Source organism: Cervus canadensis, chromosome 19 (assembly GCF_019320065.1).
Source record: "Cervus canadensis isolate Bull #8, Minnesota chromosome 19, ASM1932006v1, whole genome shotgun sequence".
NCBI lineage: Eukaryota > Metazoa > Chordata > Mammalia > Artiodactyla > Cervidae > Cervus > Cervus canadensis.
This window is the reverse complement of record NC_057404.1, coordinates 24,000,287-24,022,814: the sequence shown is the minus strand read 5'-3', so window position 1 is coordinate 24,022,814 and position 22,528 is coordinate 24,000,287. Positions and strand designations below refer to the sequence as shown.

At 38.4% G+C, this 22,528-nt stretch overlaps 1 protein-coding gene across 4 annotated transcripts in view; it reads right to left on the bottom strand.

The window, feature by feature from the left end:
• The window catches only part of KCNIP4 (potassium voltage-gated channel interacting protein 4), a 1,241,727-nt gene that overhangs the window by 535,222 nt on the left and 683,977 nt on the right, over positions 1-22,528 (bottom strand). Inside the window, exon 1 of one of the 4 annotated variants that reach the window (XM_043438748.1) lies at positions 6,515-6,653. The exons of the other annotated variants lie outside the window; for them this stretch is intronic. Coding sequence (XP_043294683.1) covers positions 6,515-6,614 — 100 coding nt within the window. The 5' untranslated portion in view covers positions 6,615-6,653. Of the gene's footprint in view, positions 1-6,514; positions 6,654-22,528 lie in introns of those variants that run through there. 4 annotated transcript variants of the gene reach the window in all.

Genomic DNA, 22,528 nt, shown 5'->3' with positions numbered 1-22,528 from the left:
AAAGGAGTAGAAGTAAAACAAAAAATAAAAGTCAAATGTTTAAAAAGGAACTATTTTTAGGCAATGTTGTAAGGAGATTTACTTTATGTTATGGCCTTTATTTATCTGTGTACACTTTATCTCATTTCTGAATGTTTATCTTCTATAGTCATTGTGAATGTCATTTGGATCAGTGCCACTATGAAGGTATTGGAACTAATCCAGGTTCCTTCCTTATTCCCCTGTGACCTTGAGCAAATTACTAATCACTCTGAATCTCCATTTTTTTCCATCTGCAAAACAGAAATAACACCTACAGTCTCAATTGGTTGATAAGATAATTCAGGGCATAGTATATGTAATACTCCTCTCACCCTGTTTGTCCAACAGTGAATTCTCAACTCAGTTAAGCTTTCTTCTTTCCCTTGAACTCTGATCCCCATAGCTAGAACTATTTGGGTTCCTTCATGCTTTATACCTTCTGATAAAGGCTAGAGTATGTATTTTCATTGATGACCATCTTTTCAAGCCTAAAACCTCACTGAAGCTTGTGCTACACTAGAAATCAATGCTAGATGCACTCGATCCAAAATTCTAGTGTGGATCATCTTACTACCTTTGTCTATGCTCCAAACAGTTCTTAGACCCCTTTATAAAAACAAAACAACAAAAAAAGCCCTTCTTGGATTCAGAGTCTCATCTCTGTACTATAACATCCGATACAGAGTTTTCTCCCTCATCAGCCCTCCTCTGTCCCATCTATTTCCAGAATTTCCACCTGTCACCCTCAGACAAACTAGACAGAAACCGGTCTCTGTCTGAGGATGAACACATATATCTACTTTCTTAATTTTTATCCCAGAGTTCACCTGAACCTTTCTTTGATTTGACTGAAATTTAATGCAAATTCACTTACAGTAAAACATTTTGCCTAGTTTATAAGGTAGAGGATTTATACTCTTCTCTCTGCTGTACTTAGAATAGTATAGACAGCAGGTCAGTACAAACATTTTTGATTATTAAACAATGTTAGTGATTGAGAGTGTCTCACATAGAGAATGTGTTCAAAAAAGTCTTATAGGAAGAGTTAGTGGATACTTGACTTAACACTTTCTCCTCTTCACCAAATATTTGCCATTGCATCATTCTGTAATGTCTGGGAGATTAAAACTATAGAATAGGATATAGAACCTGATGGCTTAAGTTTGAATTCCAGCTTTATGACCTACTGGCTGAGTAACCTTGAGCTGTTATTTAGTCTCTGAAGCTCTATTTTTTCATCTTTAAACTGAGAACAGGACCAGGGTGAAGATTAAATAAGACTATTACCTACCTCAGGACTAGTGTGAGGATTAAATAAGATTATTAGTATACTAATAGTGATACTGCTTCTATACTATACTATAGAACGCTTTAGTACACAGCTTAATAGTATATTATGTCCAACACAGGCCGGCCTTGAATTTTGGTAACCCTTAATAAAGCAAGATATTAATATTATTTATCATTATTTCATTGTATGGATAAAATATGGATTACAGAGCTAAAGTAATAGCCCAGAATCCAATGACTATTAAGAGGTGAAGCAGTGATTAGAATCCAAGCAAAATAATTCTATATCCTCTGAGTAAATCTCTGAACATACTAAATCTCTTCTTCCAATAGTCCCTTTGTAGACATTAATGTTCTTGAAATATTAACTATAAAAGATCCTAAATAAGATCAAATTGTCTAAGTATTCTCTTTATTCCACTCCTAGATATTGTAAAAAAAAAATTTAAGCTTTCTAATATCTCTATAAATGATTTTCTCTTTCTTAAACATTCCAGTTTAGAAAGACCTTTCTGATAGTCCAAATACACACAGCTTTAACATTCCATTGCATTCGGAGGAGCAAAAATGCTAGGAGAATTTTAAAAGAGTCTGCTTTGTAAATTTCCATTAAGCTATTTGAGATAGAAATTATAGCTCCCTCCCTATCGAGTCCTCATTAAAGATCACAGAATGGTCACAAAGTCAGTAGAGTTTGGAAAACTGGCCCAATTTATTGACAGACCCAGCAAACCCACACTTCTATCAACAACACAGGAAAATTAAGAAGTTGGGTTCTGAAAATTTATCTTTGAGTATATGGCTAAAGCCTTGTTTAGATCTCATGGGAAAGCTGTATTACGGTATCATGCTGCTGCTGCTGCTGCTTCTGCTAAGTCGCTTCAGTTGTGTCCAACTCTGTGCGACCCCATAGACTGCAGCCCACCAGGCTCCCCCGTCCCTGGGATTCTCCAGGCAAGAACACTGGAGTGGGTTGCCATTTCCTTCTCCAATGAGTGAAAGTGAAGTTACTCCGTCGTGCCCGACTCTTAGTGACCCAATGGACTGCAGCCTACCAGGCTCCTCCATTCATGGGATTTTCCAGGCAAGAGTACTGGAGTGGGCTGCCCTTGCCTTGTCCGATTACAGTATCATAGATATCTGCTAAACAAAGTGAGCACCATCAACATGAAAGAAATCCTAGTGCATATTCTACAAAGGGCTTAGCAGTTGGTTTCTTTTTTGTCTTTTTATGAACGGAATTATAAATAAAAGATTTCAAGTCATGTGTGTTATTGTGCTTTTGTAAAATTTTGCCTTGTATCAAGGTTCGTAGTAGGAAGAAGGATGATTCTTTCTTAATTCAGTAACTACTTCAGCATGGTTTAATACATATTTGTGTGAAAAGTCAATATTTTCACAACCCAGTGTTGCATACAGAAATAATGACATAGCTTTGCCATTGAAATTTTGATTCAGTTTCTCCTTGGAACCTGTTAACAGAAAACCACTTTCATTTTTATAGCTGGAAAACAGGTAATTTACTCTTGTGAGGTTTTAGGAATATTCCAGACCAGCATAACTCTTGAGCTTTCCGAATTCCTATGTAGAGAGAACCTGTGAATTCAAAACTCTGGCTGTGTGTGTTATCCTCAAAACTTTGCTCAAGGTAAAAATATTATTTGCACGCACCCTGCTCATGCTTAGTTGCTTCAGTCATGTCTGATTCTTTCCAACACTATGCTTGCATATTGACCTGGTATTAATATTTCTTTTTTTAAAAAAAGAAACACTGAACTTTGAATTGCAAAAAATGAAAAGGAAAGAAAAGAAAAGAACTGGACTATGAAACATTAATAAATTATAACATGATGTGTTTATCTGTTGTTGCAAACCCATATAAGTTTTGAGAAACTCTATCACAAGGATGCCTAAAATAGCAGCCCCAAATGTCAAATTCTAGAGCTACAGGGAAGGACATTTCTCTCTTCTCCTGAAATGCAATGAAAATCTCCCTTGAGGTATGATGAATTAGCCCACTAAGGAAGAGAAGGAAAGATGAGCCTAGTAGCAGCACTGTCCCAAAGCAGGACATTAATACCCATTTCATAAGAAAGAATACATGCTATATAAAAGATCAAATTTGAATTACCTGATAGACTTATAGAACTTTTGAAATGGAAATTTCCATGAAGATTATCAAGTCCAATTTTTTCATTTTAGACAACTGAAGAGGTAAAGTGGCTTACCCAAGTTTAGAAAGCAATGGAGTTGCAAAGGGGAAGTATGAGCCTGTAGTCCTACTACTGTTTCATTTTCTCTTGCCAAAGAACGTTACCTGCTAAATGCAACTTTTTTGTTTGTAAATACAGGCCATGCAGGAGATGAAAGTGACATGGGTTCAATCCCGGGGTCAGGAAGATCCCCTGCATTAGGAAATGGCAACCCACTCCAGTATTCTTGCTTGGAGAATTCCAAGGACAGAGGAGCCCAGCGGGCTACAGTCCATAGGGTCACAAAGAGTCATACAAGGTTGAGACAATTTAGCACTTGCCATGAATCTATGTGTATATGTGTTTCTGCATATCATCCATAGACTGGAAGAGAAGGACCCAGGACACCCATTCTACAGGCTTGTGTGAAGAAAGGGAGCTCAAAGTACTCAAAGATAAGCAAATACAAATATTTCAGATTTTAATGTTATCAATTTATTTTGAAGTACATTTTTTTTCTATACATACTTAGGGCAAGATTACTACATTAGGCAAACACAGTACTGTACATGCCCTTGAGAACATACTGCATACTGCACATACAATAATACAAAAAACTACATTCTGGATGATGACTACACTATAAAACATCTGTAAGCTTCGATGAAAAGGTTTAATTGCTTAGGGAAAAAGAAATTTCAAAATCATCCTCATAGGAGTTTAAGCAAGGTTCAAATTTTTCTATCTAATACTCAAATTTCTTTACTAGGTCACTTGAGCAGACAGACAAGAAAGGTGAAGGAATCATTATCCCCGGCTTAGATATGTAAAATGATGGGGAGAAAGAGAACTCTTATTTGAAAATGAAATGAGCATCAGTGTTTGCTTTGAAAACAGCTTTAGAAAAATCTATGAAGATACTATTTTAAATGCTGTTGATCTTTTTTATTCACTAAAGCTAGGTTGTAACTTTAAAGTGTGCACATTTGGAGCTACATATTCAAACTATATACAATGAAATATAGCATATTCATGTGTTTATTTGTTCTGTATCTCCAGTAAGCAAACTATGCGGCCAACTTCAATACCGTTTTGAAGGTTTTCTGACTCTAGCTTTGACTTTGGAGATAAGTCTTAAACTTCACAATGGAAATCACTACTGCTCTCTTGCTTGGTCAGCTTATACATATTAAGTATAATCTTCCTTGATATGGTCATTAACATTTTACTATCTCAAAATACTTTCTAAAACCTGGAATTAAGATATGGACTTATGTTAAAGTTTATGAGAAAGCACAGTCTCTCCACAGTATTAGTACAATGTTGGCCTGGAAAATACTGATATTGTAAACTATAAAATACAAGATTGAAACTGTTCATACAAATTAGTACAGTTTGAAATATAACAAAGAATAGGGAAATAGTTTCATAAAGGGTAGCAGTCCTTAGAGGAAGGAAATCCATGTTATCATTTGGTTTGTACTCTGAAACAAAGGCAGTTCTAGAGAGGTATCATCACAAAATGCCGAGTAACAGCTCTCAAAAAAAAGTGTTTTAAGAATGACCACAAATCATCCATGAAATCAGGTAAAAACGAAAGTCCCTCAACAGAGCTAGAAATACTGGCACTACTCTGAGGAACTGTCAGTCTCAGAGAGAATAAAAACCAGGGCATTAAAATGGGAGGTCCCAATCACATTTGCCAGGAAAATAACACACACTCAAAGGCAGAGAAGCCAAACCAAGTTATTGGTGTCACAACAATGCATTAGGTAAAGTCAATTTTAAACAGCAGTTACTACTTCCAGATTTTACAGTTTTATCTTCTTCTTCACATGGTAAATATTGCCACCAGAGAGGGCTTTCAAAAAGCATTCCGTAAACTTTAAAATCACTTTAACAATCCCTACTTTATACCATCTCCCCCCTCCAAGCAGTTACAGATGTAGGCTTCTATAACCTACATCAGAGTGACACACTTCCTATAATTTGACCTTTGCTGTTTGTAAAGGCAGCTTTATTTATGTCACACATGGCAGTCATTCTCTGGGGGACCAGATCAGTTGTGAATGTAAATATATTTACAAATATCTGCATTTTTTATTCAAGTTTAAAATTTGAAGCAAAATGCATATCAAGCACAAATACGTCAACCATCACCTAGGGATGCTTTTAAAAATTGCTCTGACAACTTTATAGAAATAATAACTGGCTGTATGCAAAAAACTATGTGTGTTCTGCACAGTGAGCAAATAATAATCTGAATTTACTCAGATTCTCAAAGAAACATCAAATTAAGGACAAGATACAGGCAAATACACACCTTAGTTTTTTAAAGAAACGAGTTGATTGTTAAGGAAAATAGGGGAGTGAGCATCTGATGAACGTAAACAGCAACACTTGAAAAACAATTGGCTCTTTGGAATCTATGTTAAACTCTGTCAGTTGGGGACTCTGCCCCTTAGAGTCTCCGTTGGGATGGAAAATAGGTAATGTTATAAATACTGCTTGAGACAACCTTATAAAAACCTTGTCATTCTTAGGCTCCAATCTTAAACCGTAAGAAATTATAATCAATGTATAACCATCTCCATTTGATGAATGCATTTACACAGCAAGAAACAAGTGGACCACACAATATATCCAGATAAAATTTGCTTATACAATAAAAGGGGATATTAGATAAAGTGAAATAACATCAATATGGACTAAATGTTCTCAATACAAGCAGATATACCGATTATAAACATTTTATCTCAGTTTAAGTGCTAACATTCGGACCCAAAGTGTTTCTCTTAGTTTTAACGTTCTTTTGCTCTGAAAACGTTACTGAAACTTACCAAAAAAGTTTATTTTATTCATCTTTCCTACCCTGAAAAACCCACCTCTCCTCAAGTCCACCCCGGAGTAACATTTCTCTGATCTCATCCCAGGTGCCTCTTATGCTCCCTCAAGAAAATTTTATTGCAAAACAGAGAATTTTTAGAAGTCACTAAAAAGCACTCCCTTACCTTCTAAACCTGCTTCAATCAGCCCAAACTGTTCCAATACTTTAACAAAAAGCACAATGACGATGAGAACTGCTATCATCTCAAGCCCTTCCAAGTTCATGGTCAGCTAGGTCATGGTCCGACCACAGCTACTGGGAAGTGCTCCTCTGCCTGGCTCTCTTTGTAAAGCCATTAAACTACATTAAGAAGGCTACTGCCAGAGAAGGGGAGGAGGAGAGCTAGAGAGAGAGGGAGAGAGAGAGGGAGAGAGAGCGCAAGGAGACGACGAGATGGAGAGAGGGCGTGAATGAGAGAAAATGCATTCATCCTGTCTACTGTAGCAGAGGCCAGAAGTGGCAGCCGAATAAAGTCGGGCCTGTCGGAATTATCGGCTTTCTCTTTATCACTCTTACACAGAAAGACAGCCACGCATGGAGTAAGGCGCAGATCAATCGAAGACCCGGGAGGTTACCAGGAAGGTCCCCAGAAAACAGAACGCCCGGCAGTGATGGCTCCGCAGCCCCGGGACCAGCGCGCCCCGCGCCGCCGCTGCCGCCAGTGGCTTTGTTGGGCTGGTCAGTTGCCTTGGAAACGGAAACTAACCAGGGGCTGGACTCCCGCGCTGCAGACAGGGACCAGAGCATCGAATTTGAAATAAGAACAATCTGAAAATGCCGAGAGGCGAAGTGACAGCTTAGATTCAGCTGCTTCAGAAAGCCTGTTTACTAGTCAGGAAAAGCGAAGTGTGTATTTTGTCCCAACTAGCTGAGCGCGGAGAGAAATGAGGCTTAAGGGACTCTCCTGAAATACTGACTTTATTCTTTCAGCGAGTTGCCTTATCCTGGGGCTCTGTGTGAGTCACTGTGAACTAATATTCTGGTTTGAGTGGTAATCATCACGTCGTTTCAAAGCATGGGTATGATAAACTAGTAAGTATTCTTAATATTTGTAAATCCTAGAGTTTAGAGTTACCTTATGCATTAGCTCATTTCCACTCAATAAACCAAAATATATAGTTATGTTTATTTTTTTCATTGTGTACCTTCTATGCTTGTCTGTATGTTTTTAATTGATTTGAGTAAATCTTGAGCCAGAGAAAGTTTAAGAACAGTCAATCAGAAACAAAATTTGTTTGGAGTCTCTGTCTCTAACTTACACAGCCATTTCGTGTTTGTGTCTACCCGATTACTGACCAAATAGATCAAGCCCACATTAAAATACAGAATTAAAAAAAAATGAGTTAGAAAGTGTCTCATAAACACAATTCAAGTCTCCTCTTTCAGAGATGAGCAAACTTAGGAGCAAGAAGGAAGAAGAAACATCAGGCAAAGGCAGGGCAGGGTAGCTTTTGAAGAAATAGAGCAAAATGATTTGGAGAAGGGACTCCAGAGCCTGACTTTCTGTATTCAGGTCTGACCCCTTACTAGCTGTGTGATCTTGGGTAAGTTATTTAACATCTCCATGCCTTAATATCCTCATCTGTAAAAGGGGGCATGGTAATAGCACTTAGTTCATTGGACCCTTGAGGGAATTAATGAGTAATAGTGTTAGGACAGAGTAAGAGCTCAGTCACTACTAGCTCTTGTTTTTATCACAAGTCTCTCTATACTTATGCATACCACGCAGAGCTGGCAGGGCAATTACCCTGAGATACAACTCTCATCTTATCATATGTGTGTGTGCTAAGTCACTTCATTGGGCCTGACTCTTTGAGAGCCCATGATCAGTAGTAGCCTGTCAGGCTTCTCTCTGTTCATGGGATTCTCCAGGTAAGAAGACTGGAGTCAGTTGCCTATTCCCTTCCTCAGGGAATCTTTGGGACTCAGGAATCAAACTTGCATCTCATTATGTCTCCTTCATTGGCAGGTGAGTTTTTTACTGCTGAGCTACATGGGAAGCTCCAAACCTCCCATGGCTCCCCATCTGCCTACTGAATAAAGTCTGTGATCCTTGGAGCACCATCTTGGTCTCTACATGCTCTAGTACCAGCTTGAGGATTGTACCTCATTGGCCTTCTGTCCATCCACTCTACCTGCCAGCTCAGCTTCCTTCCTCCAAACTCATTCTGTGCTTCTCCATCATCAAGGCTTTGTTTAAAAAAAAAAAAAAAATGCATGTATTTGGAAAATCCTTTCCACACCAACTCTGCCTGTCAGGCTCCTAAAACTCTTCCATGAAACTTCTCCAAGCAGAACTGAAAGAACTCTCTTCCTCTTTTCGTGTTTTTATAGTACTTTTTTTTCTCTCTCTCTTACAGTATGTTATATTATAGCCACTTGGGTGAACATCTTCACAAATTAAGGGTAAGTTTCTAGAAGGCATAAATCATGTCTTTGTTATCTTTAAGCTCCCCACATGCCTCCATGGAGGGCACATCATATTTCATTGATGTGCAGTATAGGTACTTGTTGGATAACAATAGTCACCACTAATTATGTAATTACCACATACCAGATGCTTTATGTGTTTTGCTTTTCCTTCTTAGTCACTCTGAAAACAGATATAATCAGACGAAATTTACAGAGGAACACTGCACCAACTAGAATTTAAATAACAGGCTCAAGGTCATTCTGCTGTTGAGTGATGGGACCAAGATTCAAATTCTGATTTGTTCAACTCAAAGTCCATTATTTCTTCTCATTATTCCAGCTTTAAATGAATTAAAAAGCCAAACATTGGGACAAGTACTTATCAGCCTAGGAATGAATGTTACACCCAAAATGATCCTCCTAAACTGTTTTGTGGCATTCTTACTAATCCATTAATCCCCATAACTTTGCAACATGAGAAGTTTTCAAACTAGTATTTAACTGAATCCATGATGCTTCTTTCCTGCTCATTCACAGGATTATTATTACTTACTTAAACACACATAACCTGTGGTCTCCAGATGGGGTTTTTCTGCCCTGGGGAACCCTGTAGTGCCCTTCAATTTGCCCTATAAATAAAATTCAGTGATTACTTTTTTATGTTAACAATTAAAATTGATGTCTTGGCAATAAAAGCAAAAATAAATAAATGTAACTACATCAATTTAAAAAGCTTCTGGGTAGTAAAAAAGAAGTCAACAAAATAAAAAGACAACTTGTGGAATGCAAAAAATATTTGCAAACTATATATCTAATTCTGGGTGGAAATGTCACTCTGTTGATTTGTGAGCTATAAATGTTCACCTTTTAAAAATATAATTTAAAATATATATCTAATAAGGGGTTAATATCCAAAATATATGAGGGACTCATGAAACTCAATAGCAGAAAAAGGCAAATAACTTGATTTAAAAATGTGCATAGGTCTTGAATAGACACTTTTCCAACATGACATACAAGTGGCCAGCAGGTTATGAATAGGTGCTCAACATCATTAATCATGAGGGAAATGCAAGTCAAAACCTTAATGAGATACCACTTCACACCTGTTAGGATAGCTATTATCAAAAAATAAAAGATAAATATTAGCAAGGATAAGGAGAAAGGGTAATTTTTTGCACTGTAAATTGGTACCGTCATTGGGGAAACATTATGAAGGTTGTTCAAAAATTAAAAATAGTTATCACCTAATTTAGAAATATAAACTGAGTGTATATATTTGAAGTAAATGAACTCAGTACTTTGAAAAGTTTCCCGCACTTACATGTTCATTACTCACAACAGCCAAGATATGGAAATAACCTAAGTGCCTGTCAGTGGATAAATGGATAAAGAAATTGTGATACACACACACACACGCGCGAATATTATTCTGCCTTGAAAAAGAAGGTAATCCTGACACTTGTGACAACATGGATGAACCTAAAGGACATTATATTAAGAAAAATAAGCTAGAAAAAACACAAATACTGCATGATCTCACTTAAATGTGGAATCTAAGAAAGCTGAATTTGCAGAAGCTAATTGTAGTTACCAGGGGTGGGGAGGTGGGGCAGATGTTGGTCAAAGCATATGAAGTTGCAGTTATGTAGGATGAATAAATTCCAGATATTTAATGCATAGCATGATGACTATAGTTACTAATACTATATTGTATACTTGAAATTTGCTAAGACATTAGATTTCTGGTGCTCTCATGACAAAAACAGGGTAACTGTGTAAGGAGACATGTATGTTAATTAGCTTGACTGCAGTAATCATTGCACTGTGTATATCAAAATATTATCCATATTGCACATTTAAATATATATATAATTTTATGAAAATAAAATAAAATTGATGTTCCTGGACTGAGAACTGTGTATAGGTACTATGCTAGTGAAAAGTGCTAGAATAAGGATCTGTCCACTAGGTCTGGGTATTATAGTGATGGGTTCCTTTGGACCTGAATTGTTCTTCCCAGTGCAGATGTTTGGAAGATTCTCTTGTAGCTCAGTCAGTAAAGAATTCACCTGCAATGTAGGAGTCTGCCTGCAGACTGCCTGGATCCCTGGGTTGGGAAGATCCCCTGGAGAAGGAAATGGCAACCCACTCCAGTAGTCTTGCCAGGGAAATCCCATGGACAGAGGAGCCTGGTGGGTAATAGTCCTTGGGGTTACAAAAGAGTTAGACACGACTTAGTGACTAAACCACCACCCCCGGCCCCAGGGGGAAAGGATAAAGTGCAGATATTTACCACAGACTATTTGGCTCATAAGCTCAGGACTTTGCCCTTGCTGTTCCCTCTGATAATGCTTATTCCCAGAATGCTCTGTGAATAAGCGACTTATTTTAGGTCTTAGCTTTTAAGCCCCAAGACAGAGAGGCCTTTGTTAACCACAACATCCCCTGGAATCACTACTCCTTGAACAAGTGCTCTTTTCCTCCAAAGCATCATCACCACTTGATAGGTATATCTGTCTACCTATTTATAGAATATCTCCTCCTGTTAGGATACAACCTCCTATCTATGAAGGCAGAGATTTTTATCCATCTTGTTCACTGGGATATCCCTTGAACTTAGCATAGTGCCTGGCACATAAGAAGATGCATGTGTGCTAAGTCACTTCAGTTGTGTCTGATTCTTCATGACCCTATGGACTGTAGGCCGCCAGGTTCTTCTGTTCATGGGATTCTCCAGGCAAGAATACTGGAGTGGGTTACCATGCCCTCCTCCAGGGATCTTCCCAACCCAGGAATCAAAGCCATGTCTCTTACATCTCCTGCATTGGCAGGCAGATTCTCTACCACTAGATCCACCTGGGAAGCCCTCATAAGAGGCAATGACTAACTTTTGAATGAATACTGTAGATAACACTCTCACCTTCCCTAAAAGCCACCTGCTCTCTCACTGATCTTCCAAAGCCCCACTCCCTATTATCTAGACAGCAAAGTCCACCTGGGGATCCTTGCAAGGTTTCTGCACGCTCCCTCTCAATGCTACTACAGCGTGGTGTTCCTGGTATCTCTCCTTAAGGGGAGCCGTAAGCCTGCACATTCAAATGTCTTGGCTGTGTTCTTTTCTCAGTAACATTTGCATTTCCTGATGATGTGACTGAGGAAAGCAATACAAGGAAGGCATCAGAGAAGGTCTCTCTGTCCAAAATACCTGTACACCATTGGTATGGAGGGTGAGAAGACCCTGGGATGGCTTCCACTCCCATCCTTTGATTGCAGCTGGAAGGACACTGAAGTCTAAATGGGAAAAGTGGCTTGGTCAATAACTCTTAACTTTGAGTCGTGGCTTGGACTCAAATTAAAACATTAATGCAATGTCTTTTCTTTCAGTAGTGCCTGGCCTTCTCTTTTCAAAGAGAAATACTAGAGTAATCAGGTGGCGCTACTGGTAATAAACATGTCTGCCAATGAGGGAGACATAGGAGATGTGGGTTGAAGCCCTGGATTGTGAAGATCCCCAGGAGGAGGGCATGGAAACCCATTCCAGTTTTCTTGCCTGGAGAATCCCATGGACAGAGGAGCCTGGCAGGCTAGTTTCCAGATGGTTGCACAGAGTTGGACACAACTAAAAAGACCACGCATCCACGCAGAGTAATCAATATAAAGAAGGGACCTGGGCACAGACTCCAGAACTTTTACCCCATTCAAGGGACTTCAACTTCCTTAAACCTCAGTCTGCTGGTCTTCAAAATGGAGCCAATATACCTCTCTTGGGGGGTGTTGTGGCAATTAGGTACAATAATATTTGTGAATGATACTTAGGCTCATGGAGTACATAATTTGCCAAACACAGGCTAACTAAGTACAATGACTGCCCCACCTTCCAAACCACTCTGAAGAAGATAAAGATTTTTATTCTCACCATAGAGATGAAGAAGTGGAGACCTGGGAGGAATAAGTAAATTGCCTGATGTCCCAAAGCATCAAAGGCCATTCGGGCTGACAGCTGTCACTGACAGTGGCCAAATATACACTAAGCACTTGATACAAACATGCTTTCCTTCATTAACATACAAACTCCACAGGGAAAAGTAACCAACATTTCACTGTGACTTTTTAAAGATGGCTTATCCTTTCTGGCTTGATGTGACTTTAGATGAAGGAACGTTCTGTCCCCCTCCCCTGGGGGTGGGTGGAAGGGAAGGATGAGCATAAGGTAGTGGTGAAAAAAAGGGGATGCTGTTATGATTATTTACCAAAGCTTTACATGAAGTACTTTTAAGAAGTTAATGAGGAGGGTGAGAGGCAGGTCTGGGTTTCTGCTTAAAAGAAGCATCAACAAAGAAACTTTGGGGAGTCGCTCAGGCTCTGCTGCCACTAGGGTTCCTTGGCCTATCCCCAGAAAAAGGAGCACACTTAATTAGAGACACTCTTACTCTTCACTTCAGGGCATATCCCTAAAGTGCTGTTTGTTCAAAATCATCAGTTACTGGCAGGAATGAACCCATTTCTGCTTCATTTTCGGCAGTATGGCTTTTGGAAGGAAAACAATGTTTCCTTCCAAAATGAGAGATGAGGCTGCCCTTTGATGAACTGAGGTAGGGGGCAGGGAACAAAAGGATTCTAGTTATGTGTATCTGTGCCTTTTTGATTCCAAGTTGGGGATGATATTAAATGGGGTGAGGTGGGAGAAGTGGAAGAACTTTCTCTAGATCCTACTCTTAGAGTCTCAGTTAGTTAGCCTGGTCAAAAACTAAACTTCATTTCAGCTATTTCCAATTATTCATCATTTATTCACTTGTTAGCTTTATGGTCAAGGTACTATACAAGGTGGTATGGGTAATAAAAGCTTTCTTCAGTCTTTGCGAAGCTTTAAATCAATTAAAATGAAATTTAGCTGATAGTAGCTAATATTTTTAGGATAATCAGTATTTGACAGATGAATTCTTTCACTGCATCCTCATGTAAACCCTATGGGTAGATGCCATTACCTCCATTGTACAATGTGAAATTGAGGACAGAGGGCTTAGTAGATGACAGCAGGAAATAGCCAACCCAGCCAACCCAAATCAGGTCTGACTCCAGAGATCATGATCAGATAGTATTTTAGAGGCACAGCTACATCTGGTGCTAGCCTTAAGGAAAGTACCATAAGAGTGGAAAGTCCCACTCAGGTTTGATGGCAGAGGTAGGAAGGAGAATGCAACCAAGATCAACTTCATTGCATTGGGCTTATACCGTATAAACATTAAGAAAGTGGCTTTTTTTCTTCATAGCAAGGGCAGTCTGCATTATATGATTGGTGGAGAATGAGGCTAGTCTTCCCAGAGAATTTGACCAGAGCCTGGAAAATACTCTAAGCCAGCTAAATCAGTTGCACTGACACCTCCATGAAGTTTCTTCCCTTATTTTCAGGCCATCTCCCATTGTGACACACAAAATGAGCATCAGTTGCCTGCTTCTTCTAATTCCTCCCTCTTCTTTGATAATTACTTATACCAAGAGAATCCTGCCTGAATTGAGTGAGCAATTCATGATTCTTTGAATGATTGTGTGACCACTATGATTGAGTGAACAAAGGAGGATATTTGGCCCTTAAAAATGAATTGAAATATATTTTTGTGTATGGTGTTAGAAAGTGTTCTAGTTTCATTCTTTTACAAGTGGTTGACCAGTTTTCCCAGCACCACTTGTTAAAGAGGTTGTCTTTTTTCCATTGTATATTCTTGCCTCCTTTGTCGAAGATAAGGTGTCCATAGGTTTGTGGATTTATCTCTGGGCTTTCTATTCTGTTCCATTGATCTATATTTCTGTCTTGGTGCCAGTACCATACTGTCTTGATGACTGTGGCTTTGTAGTATAGTCTGAAGTCAGGCAGGTTGATTCCTCCAGTTCCATTCTTCTTTCTCAAGATTACTTTGGCTATTTGAGGTTTTTTGTATTTCCATACAAATTGTGAAATATAACTAAGCAGCACTGCATCACATGAGAAATGTGTCTTGGTATAATGCGAAAAAATAAACACATTTATGGAAGTGGCAGGATGATGCAGAGATTAGGAACATACTTGGATTCAAATCACCCTTCTGCTACATTAAAGCTTCCTGACTTTGGGCAGGTTGCTCAAATGATTCATATAAAGCACTCAAAACAGACTGTCACATAGTAGATGCTCAATAACTGGGACCTGTTACTGTAATTAATTATTGAGCCCATTGCTATACATCAAGTGCTGTGCTCATTGCTTTACATGAATTATCTCAATAAATCCAAATAACTCAATTAGTTAAATACTGTTATTATTCCCAGTCACCACGTGGATAAGAAAGAGTAGGGTATCTTCAACTGATTTGGGATTCTAAAATGAACACATTGCTCATACCCACCCATCAAATTTACCATCATCTTCACCACATGTGACATGAGAATAATTTATTCATTTATAATGACATGACTTTTAAATAATTCTTAAAAAAAAGGAAAAAACAACAGAAATCTAGCTCTCCCTGTTGCAAAGAAAAATACAGGTAAATAGCATTGAAGTAACTTTCCTGGGCACTGGTTTTTGAGAACATGTTAGTCACTTTCCATTCTAGAATATTCCACAGAATGAAAAGATATGATGAGGTGTTAGTGTGGCATCAGACTACACAGACTCAGGTTCAACTGGATTTTGAGAGTCCTGCATCTGCCAAGGAAATTCATCTCCAAGGACATATTCCACTGTCCCACCAGTCTCATAGACTGACCTACGCATCACACTCACATCCCATGAATAAACAATGTCCTGATGGTAAGAGATTTCCCTGGTGGCTCACTCGGTAAAGAATCTGCCTGCAGTGTGGGAGATTGAACATTGGTTCAGTCCCTGGGCTGGGAAGATCCCCTGGAGGAGGGCATGGCAACCCACTCCAGTATTCTTCCTGGAGACTCCCCATAAACAGAGGTGCCTTGTGGGCTAGAGTCCATGGGGTCGCAAAGAGTCAGACACGACTAAGAGACTAAACACAGCGCAACACAAGAGACCAACACTGCACCAGGCTTCATCAGGCAACCTTGTCCTTGGGATAAATACAAAGGCAATCGGCTCAGTGGATGAAGGTAGTTAAACAGAGGAACAACAGGCAGTGACTCAGACACACTTTGAAGCTGTATTTTAGGGCATCCTTACAGGACTGAAGATAGATGGCAAGAACTGTAAATAGTAGCAATATTATCCAGGACTGGCAAGAGAGAAGAAAATCTGTTATACATATATATTAACTGGCAGTGCTCAAAATTTGGAGTGCATCAGAATTACCTTGAGATCTTCAAAGTGAATCCTCAGACCTCCCCAGAGATTCTGATTTAGTAGGTCTCAGATAGAGCTCATGAATCCTTATTTTTTTTTATCAAACATTTCAATGATTCTAATGCAGGACTTCTCTGGACCACACCATGAGAAACACTGCATTAATCTGCTCAAACAATCTTATCCAGTAAGTAACATAGCCTTCAGGGAGACATTTCCCCAGCTTATTAAAAACTAGCTGAGAGTCACACATTTTATAAACTTGACAGGGTTAAGAATAGATAGGGGCTCCATCAGTTTCTCAAACTTCTCTAGAAAGCCTTTTTTTTTCCTACTAGAAGTAAGATATTTTTAAATCATTTGTGACTAGATACAAGTTTCCATACCATATTGTCAAGGTATTTTTTGGTGATTTATCCCCAGCCTCCATCACAACTTCTTTTACTAAAAAGCTTCAGGTGCAAACTTCAGTGGAGACAAGACTGTAAACAATTACACACTTCTCTGCATTGCTACATATCCTAGCTTCCATCTTGAATCTATCTCGACAGCATCTTCTTTTTTAGCTCTAAATGTAGTCACTTAGATGAGGGACAACACTGATATGCAGCCATCTCAATAACCAAGCAAAGTGAAGTAAATAGCAACTGATGGATGCCAATGTTCAGAAGTGTGAAGCTGATTTAGATAAAGTAGATGTTTCAGTTTGAGATCTAATAAAAAACAAAACAGCAGTCACATGGAGCCTTTTCCCATTACTCTGCTGGGGATAATCTTTATCTAAATCAATACTATAAAAGTAACAAAAGGCACAAAGTTGTCTGCTGCATAATTCATTTATTATGAAATTATATAAGACCCAAATAATTGAAACAGGATTATTTATGTGATCATTAAACCCAGGGCAATTTCTACAGATTTTTGGTCCTGTTTAATGGAAATCTTAGTCACAGATATATATCTAGCCAGGTTTCATTACAAATATTGTTATTTCCAACTAAGTATTCCTCATTACAGTTGACATGCTTTACTTCCTTACTGTGAACCAGTGAAGTTGCTCAGTCATGTCTGACTCTTTGCGACCCCATGGACTGTAGCCTACCAGGCTCCTTCATCCACGGAATTTTCCAGGCAAGAGTACTGGAGTGGGTTGCCATTTCCTTCTCCAGGGGATCTTCCTGACCCAGGGATTGAACCCAGGTTTCTGCATTGCAGGCAGATGCTTTACTGTCTGAGACACCAGGGAAGCCCTTACTGTAACAGAGTTTAAAAACTGTTTATTCTTTTATTTTACTGCACCAAAGAAATAAAAAATATGAAAAGTAATATACAATAATCCCCTTGACAACTTTTCATGCTACTCATATGTTGTAGTTTAATTACTAACAACTCTAACGTAATCACTTTTTAATAACCCTACTTTTCAACAGGAATATTTCAACTATAATAGCCATGATACTTACATCATGCTAGACTCAAATTTTGCATAATAACTAAGCTTATATTTCATGTGAAACACACATACCACACTTACATTTAGTAGGACCACACTGACAAGAAAAAATGATTACCAGCACAATGGTAATATAACTCATTAAATAACACAAAGTGGCCTCAAAGAGTTAAAAAGATAGACTTTTATACAAAATTGGGGGCATAATATGTTAAATTTAGCTATGGAAGCCACAAATAGCTTAAAACATTTTTGAAGGGTCATGAGAACCAGCTAGTCCAGTATGACCTGCTGGTTTGATAACCGAGGATGTCACCTCTCTGCACTCTGGCATTAGTGTGGATATTATCTACTGCTACATAGAAAATTATCACAAACTGAGGGACTTAGAAAAACACAAATTTAATATTTAGCAGTTTCCATGGATGAAGAGTCTGGTTATGGGTTAGCTGAGTCCTCCACTCAGGCTTAAATCAAAGTGTAGCATCAGACTACAATCACTTCTGAAGCACTGGGTCTGATTCAGCAAACACTGGTTGTTCACAGAATGCATTTTCCTGGTGGGTGTATGACTGAGGTCCCTATTTTCTTATTAGCTGTTGGACAGGGATCACTGCCAACTCCTAGAACTTGTTTTTAGTTCTTTGCCCTCTCTACAACATGGTAGTTTGTTCCTTCAATGCCAGTGGGAAAACATCTCTTATGTTTCAGATCTCTCTGACCTCTTTTCAGGAGTGATTTGATTAGGTCAGAATCATCCAGGATTGTCCACTTTTGACGAACTCAAAGACAACTGATTAGGAACCTTAATTATGTTTGCAAAATCATTTCCGCCATACACAGTCCCATAATTATGGCATATCAGAATGATAAATCCTACTTAGAATTTATAGTTACCACAGATCACTACCATAGTTACAAATCAAATCCTACTTACACTCAAGGGAAAGGAATTATACGGGGAAGGTACACCAGAGTGCGGACTCTTAGGGCCATCTTAGAATTCTGCCTACTACAATGTATTTCTACTCTAACTGCTGAGTAGCCTGCCAGGGGTCCTATGGTTATGGGTCACTGAAAGATAAGTTTTATTTCATTATTTTGATTCAAACTAAATTTGGGAGGATGCTCAGCAGAGAGCTACGAGGCATTTGGCTGCTGAATGTACCGGAACAAAGAGATCTGAAGTCCTGGAGTGGAGCTGTCCTCCAGCCACTCACAGCAGCAAGAGGAGAAAATGGCTGGAGAAAAGCACAGCTGCACTGATTGTCCACTCTGGTACAGCCTACATATTGACCAGCTGTCTTCATCCACGGATGTGTAGAAAGCAAGAGAATAATCTAGGAAAGGATGAAGAGTAGCATGTTTGGTGCCATACCACGATAGCTTCCAGACTGCATTCATGTTAGATTAGATTCTCCAGAGAGTAGATTTTGTCTCCTGCTTCTTATTGCAATAGCAACTCCGGCCTGGATCTGTTCTCATTATGGTCATGACCAATTTTACGGATATCTCTTTTACTCCCATCACAACAGATCACAGTGAAATCATTGTCCAGGTACAAATCCTAATCCCTTAACCTTAGTTACCTTGCCTATAAAATATATATAGTAATAACAGCTCAAAGTTTGTGAGTTGAAATACTTTCAAGTAAAGCAACCCAGATGAGTGCCAAGTAAAAAGAAAATAAATGTTATTGGTATTGGTATTTATAATTAGAGTGAGGTGGGTATTATAGTTACTTTGCTCTCAAGGTATACCCAGAATCTGGTGCCATGTCAGAATTACATCATCCACTCAATGTGTGCCTATTAAAACTCTGTTAAGCCAGCTTCCCCTTGTCTGATATACCCTCAGTCTACACTATTGTTGGAGTGATAGGAACATGCCATTCACCATCTTCAATTCCCAGTGGTATCTTGCTGACTCCAGAATGGAATTCCCAAACCATATCAAGGCATAAAAATTTCCTTCCAGTCAAGGAGATCTCCAGCCTCATTACCCAAGAATCTGTCTTCAAGTCATGCTGAACTACTGCTGTAGTCCAAATACCAGGTTTATTTCTTCAACTGCTTCCTTTTCCTTCTGAGAAATCAGCTTAAATATTTTTACTTGGGTGGGGTATTTCACAAAACCCTTTCTCCAACCATACAATATTGACCTCCTTTTTCTTTCTGCTTTCTATGTGTCTCACCTATGATCCATTCAAGATTTATGAACTGCTTGGCATAACTAACTCCTCTATGAAACTATGAGTCCTTGAAAGAAGGAATCATATCTTATTTATCTTTCCAACATCAGGAATTATCCATGTGCATTAGTTGATCAGTAAATGTTCTATAAATGAAGGAGGGTTGGGAGAAAGGTCACAAGGGGAACTTAAGGCAGATGAAAAACCCTTCATGCGTTCATATTACCATGCCTAGAATCCCACCATTATCTCATCTTTCATTCCTGTAAATAACTTGAAAGGCAGAAAACATTAATCACTGACACCTTGGTGTGAAAGAGTTTTGTTTATCACTTGTGTGCAGGAGAAGTGAGACCCCTGGCAAGCTGGCTATTTGACGCCTGATTAAACTATGCATAAAGAAGGAGATATTCCTGAGAGCCAGTTTGTTAGCAGGTAAAAAAGCTCATCCAATGGAATAGTTGAACTGGAAAATCTAGAGTGATTCTAAAACAATCCAGTATATTCTAAGACAGTCCAGTGTTTCTAAGACAATCTCTAGTCTGCAAAATTGTGCCTCCCTTCTTTCCTATCAACGTTTTACTATATTGAACTTTCATTTTTTTTTTTTTTTGAAATAATAAATAATGGTGGTTCAGATGATAAAGAACCTGCCTGCAATGCAGGAGACCTGGATTTGATCCCTGGATCAGGAAGATCCCCTGGAGAAGGGAACAACTACCCACTTCAGTATTCTTGCCTGGGAAATTTTAGGGGCAGAGGAGACTGGCAGGCTATAGTCCATGGGGCTGCAAAGGATTGAACATGACTGAATGACTGATCACACACATACATTTTTGTTAGATGGAAATGCTTGTCATTAGTAAGAGGAAAAAAATCAGCATTTGCTCTGGGGAACCACGTGTGTCAATTTGCTTTTACAATATCCTGGACTTGATTAAACTCTCAATTCACATGTCAACTGCTCCTTTTTCATAATTTATAAACTCTAATGATTTTAGCATAAAGTTAAACACATTTGCATTAATGAACATACAAATAATTTTGATTAATTAACATAAAATTGTGAAAATCTGTTTGTTACTCAGGGTCCAAAAACATTTTCCAGCATTTTTCTATGACTCTCTACACTTTGGGGGATTGGAAATGCAATAAAATTCATGGAGAAATCAAAAGGGCAAATGTATTTATATCAACTGCATTTTTTAACAATTCCATTTCAAAAATATGATAAAAAACATCCATTCCTATAATACACACACACACACACATATATGTATATATATATACACATGAGGTCACAAGGTATAGAGAACTGAGTATGTGTATGTATGAATATTCACTGTCAGAACTTATGTATCCAAATGGGTCTTTTCCCCTTTAAAGAAGCTGTGTATGGAAGTTATGCAGTTGTTCCAATGATGCTGCCTTTCCTCAAACATTTTCAAGCTCCCCTTTTGGGAATTCCCTTTAGATTCTGGCTACTATCAAGTTCAAACCTTCCAATCTTCTGCGCCAGTGAAAATGAAAATGAATGAGATTTTCATAACCATCTCCTCATTGGTAAGCATTTCTGAAAATATTTAATGTTTTAAATATTTAATAATAGCAAAATATTTAATAGACTAATAGAATATATTTATTTATTTTTCATTTATTTTTATTAGTTGGAGGCTAATTACTTTACAATATTGTAGTGGTTTTTGTCATACATTGACATGAATCAGCCATGGATTTACATGTATTCCCCATCCCGATCCCCCCTCCCACCTCCCTCTCTACCCAATCCCTCTGAGTCTTCCCAGTGCTCCAGGCCCGAGCACTTGTCTCATGCATCCAACCTGGGCTGGTGATCTGTTTCACTATAGATAATATACATGTTTTGATGTATATTTAATATTATATTAGAATACATTTATTAATGCATATATAATTTATATAAATATATATTTCTAACAATAGAAAACACTTAATAATAGTAAATGACTCCCATGGCACATGCCTTGTGAACCCTGCTGATGTGATGAGTACCTTGGTAACTGCTTGAGCTTCCCATGGCTGCTTCTCTCCCTCATTTCACCAGGAGTGTCATATCTAGCTAACCAGTAAATGTGGGCTCCTGAAGCTTGACATGGCTGGCTAAGATTCCACCTGTGTATGGTTTCCTCATGAAGTTAATAGAACCTAAAGTTTGCCTGAAGCCCATCTGCATCCTCACTGTCATTAGCATGAAAAATAATTCAAGCTTTATCCAACTCACAGAAAGGCACAGCCTCTTCTCGTCATGTTTTAACTACTTTGTCTTACAAATTGCATCACTGAAAAGGGAGATACTCAAAGAAGAGAGCAATGTGGCTATTTTTTATTGATTTATGGCTACCCACTTCAGTATTCTTGCCTGGAGATTTCCATGGACAGAGGACCCTGGGGAGGCTACAGTTCATGGAGTCTCAAAGAGTAAGACATGACTGAGCAACTAACATTTTCTATGCACAGGTTTGCTAGGAAAGGAGGTTTGAAATCCAAGATTAGAATAAACCTTTCATGTTATCATTGAATTTCAATATATACTATCCTTGCCTACATTTCCAGGATAATTAGAAGTTCACAGCATCATTATTAGTCACGGTAATCCTAATAATTTCTTGCTCCCCAGGATAGAAACGAGTTTCTACAATTCTATTCCATTTGGAAAAAAACATCTTGGATTCATCATTCCCTTAAGCTCCTGACGTTGAGAGTTTGAATTAGGATTTTGAAAAGGTCATTTTTCTATATATTATATCAGTTATTT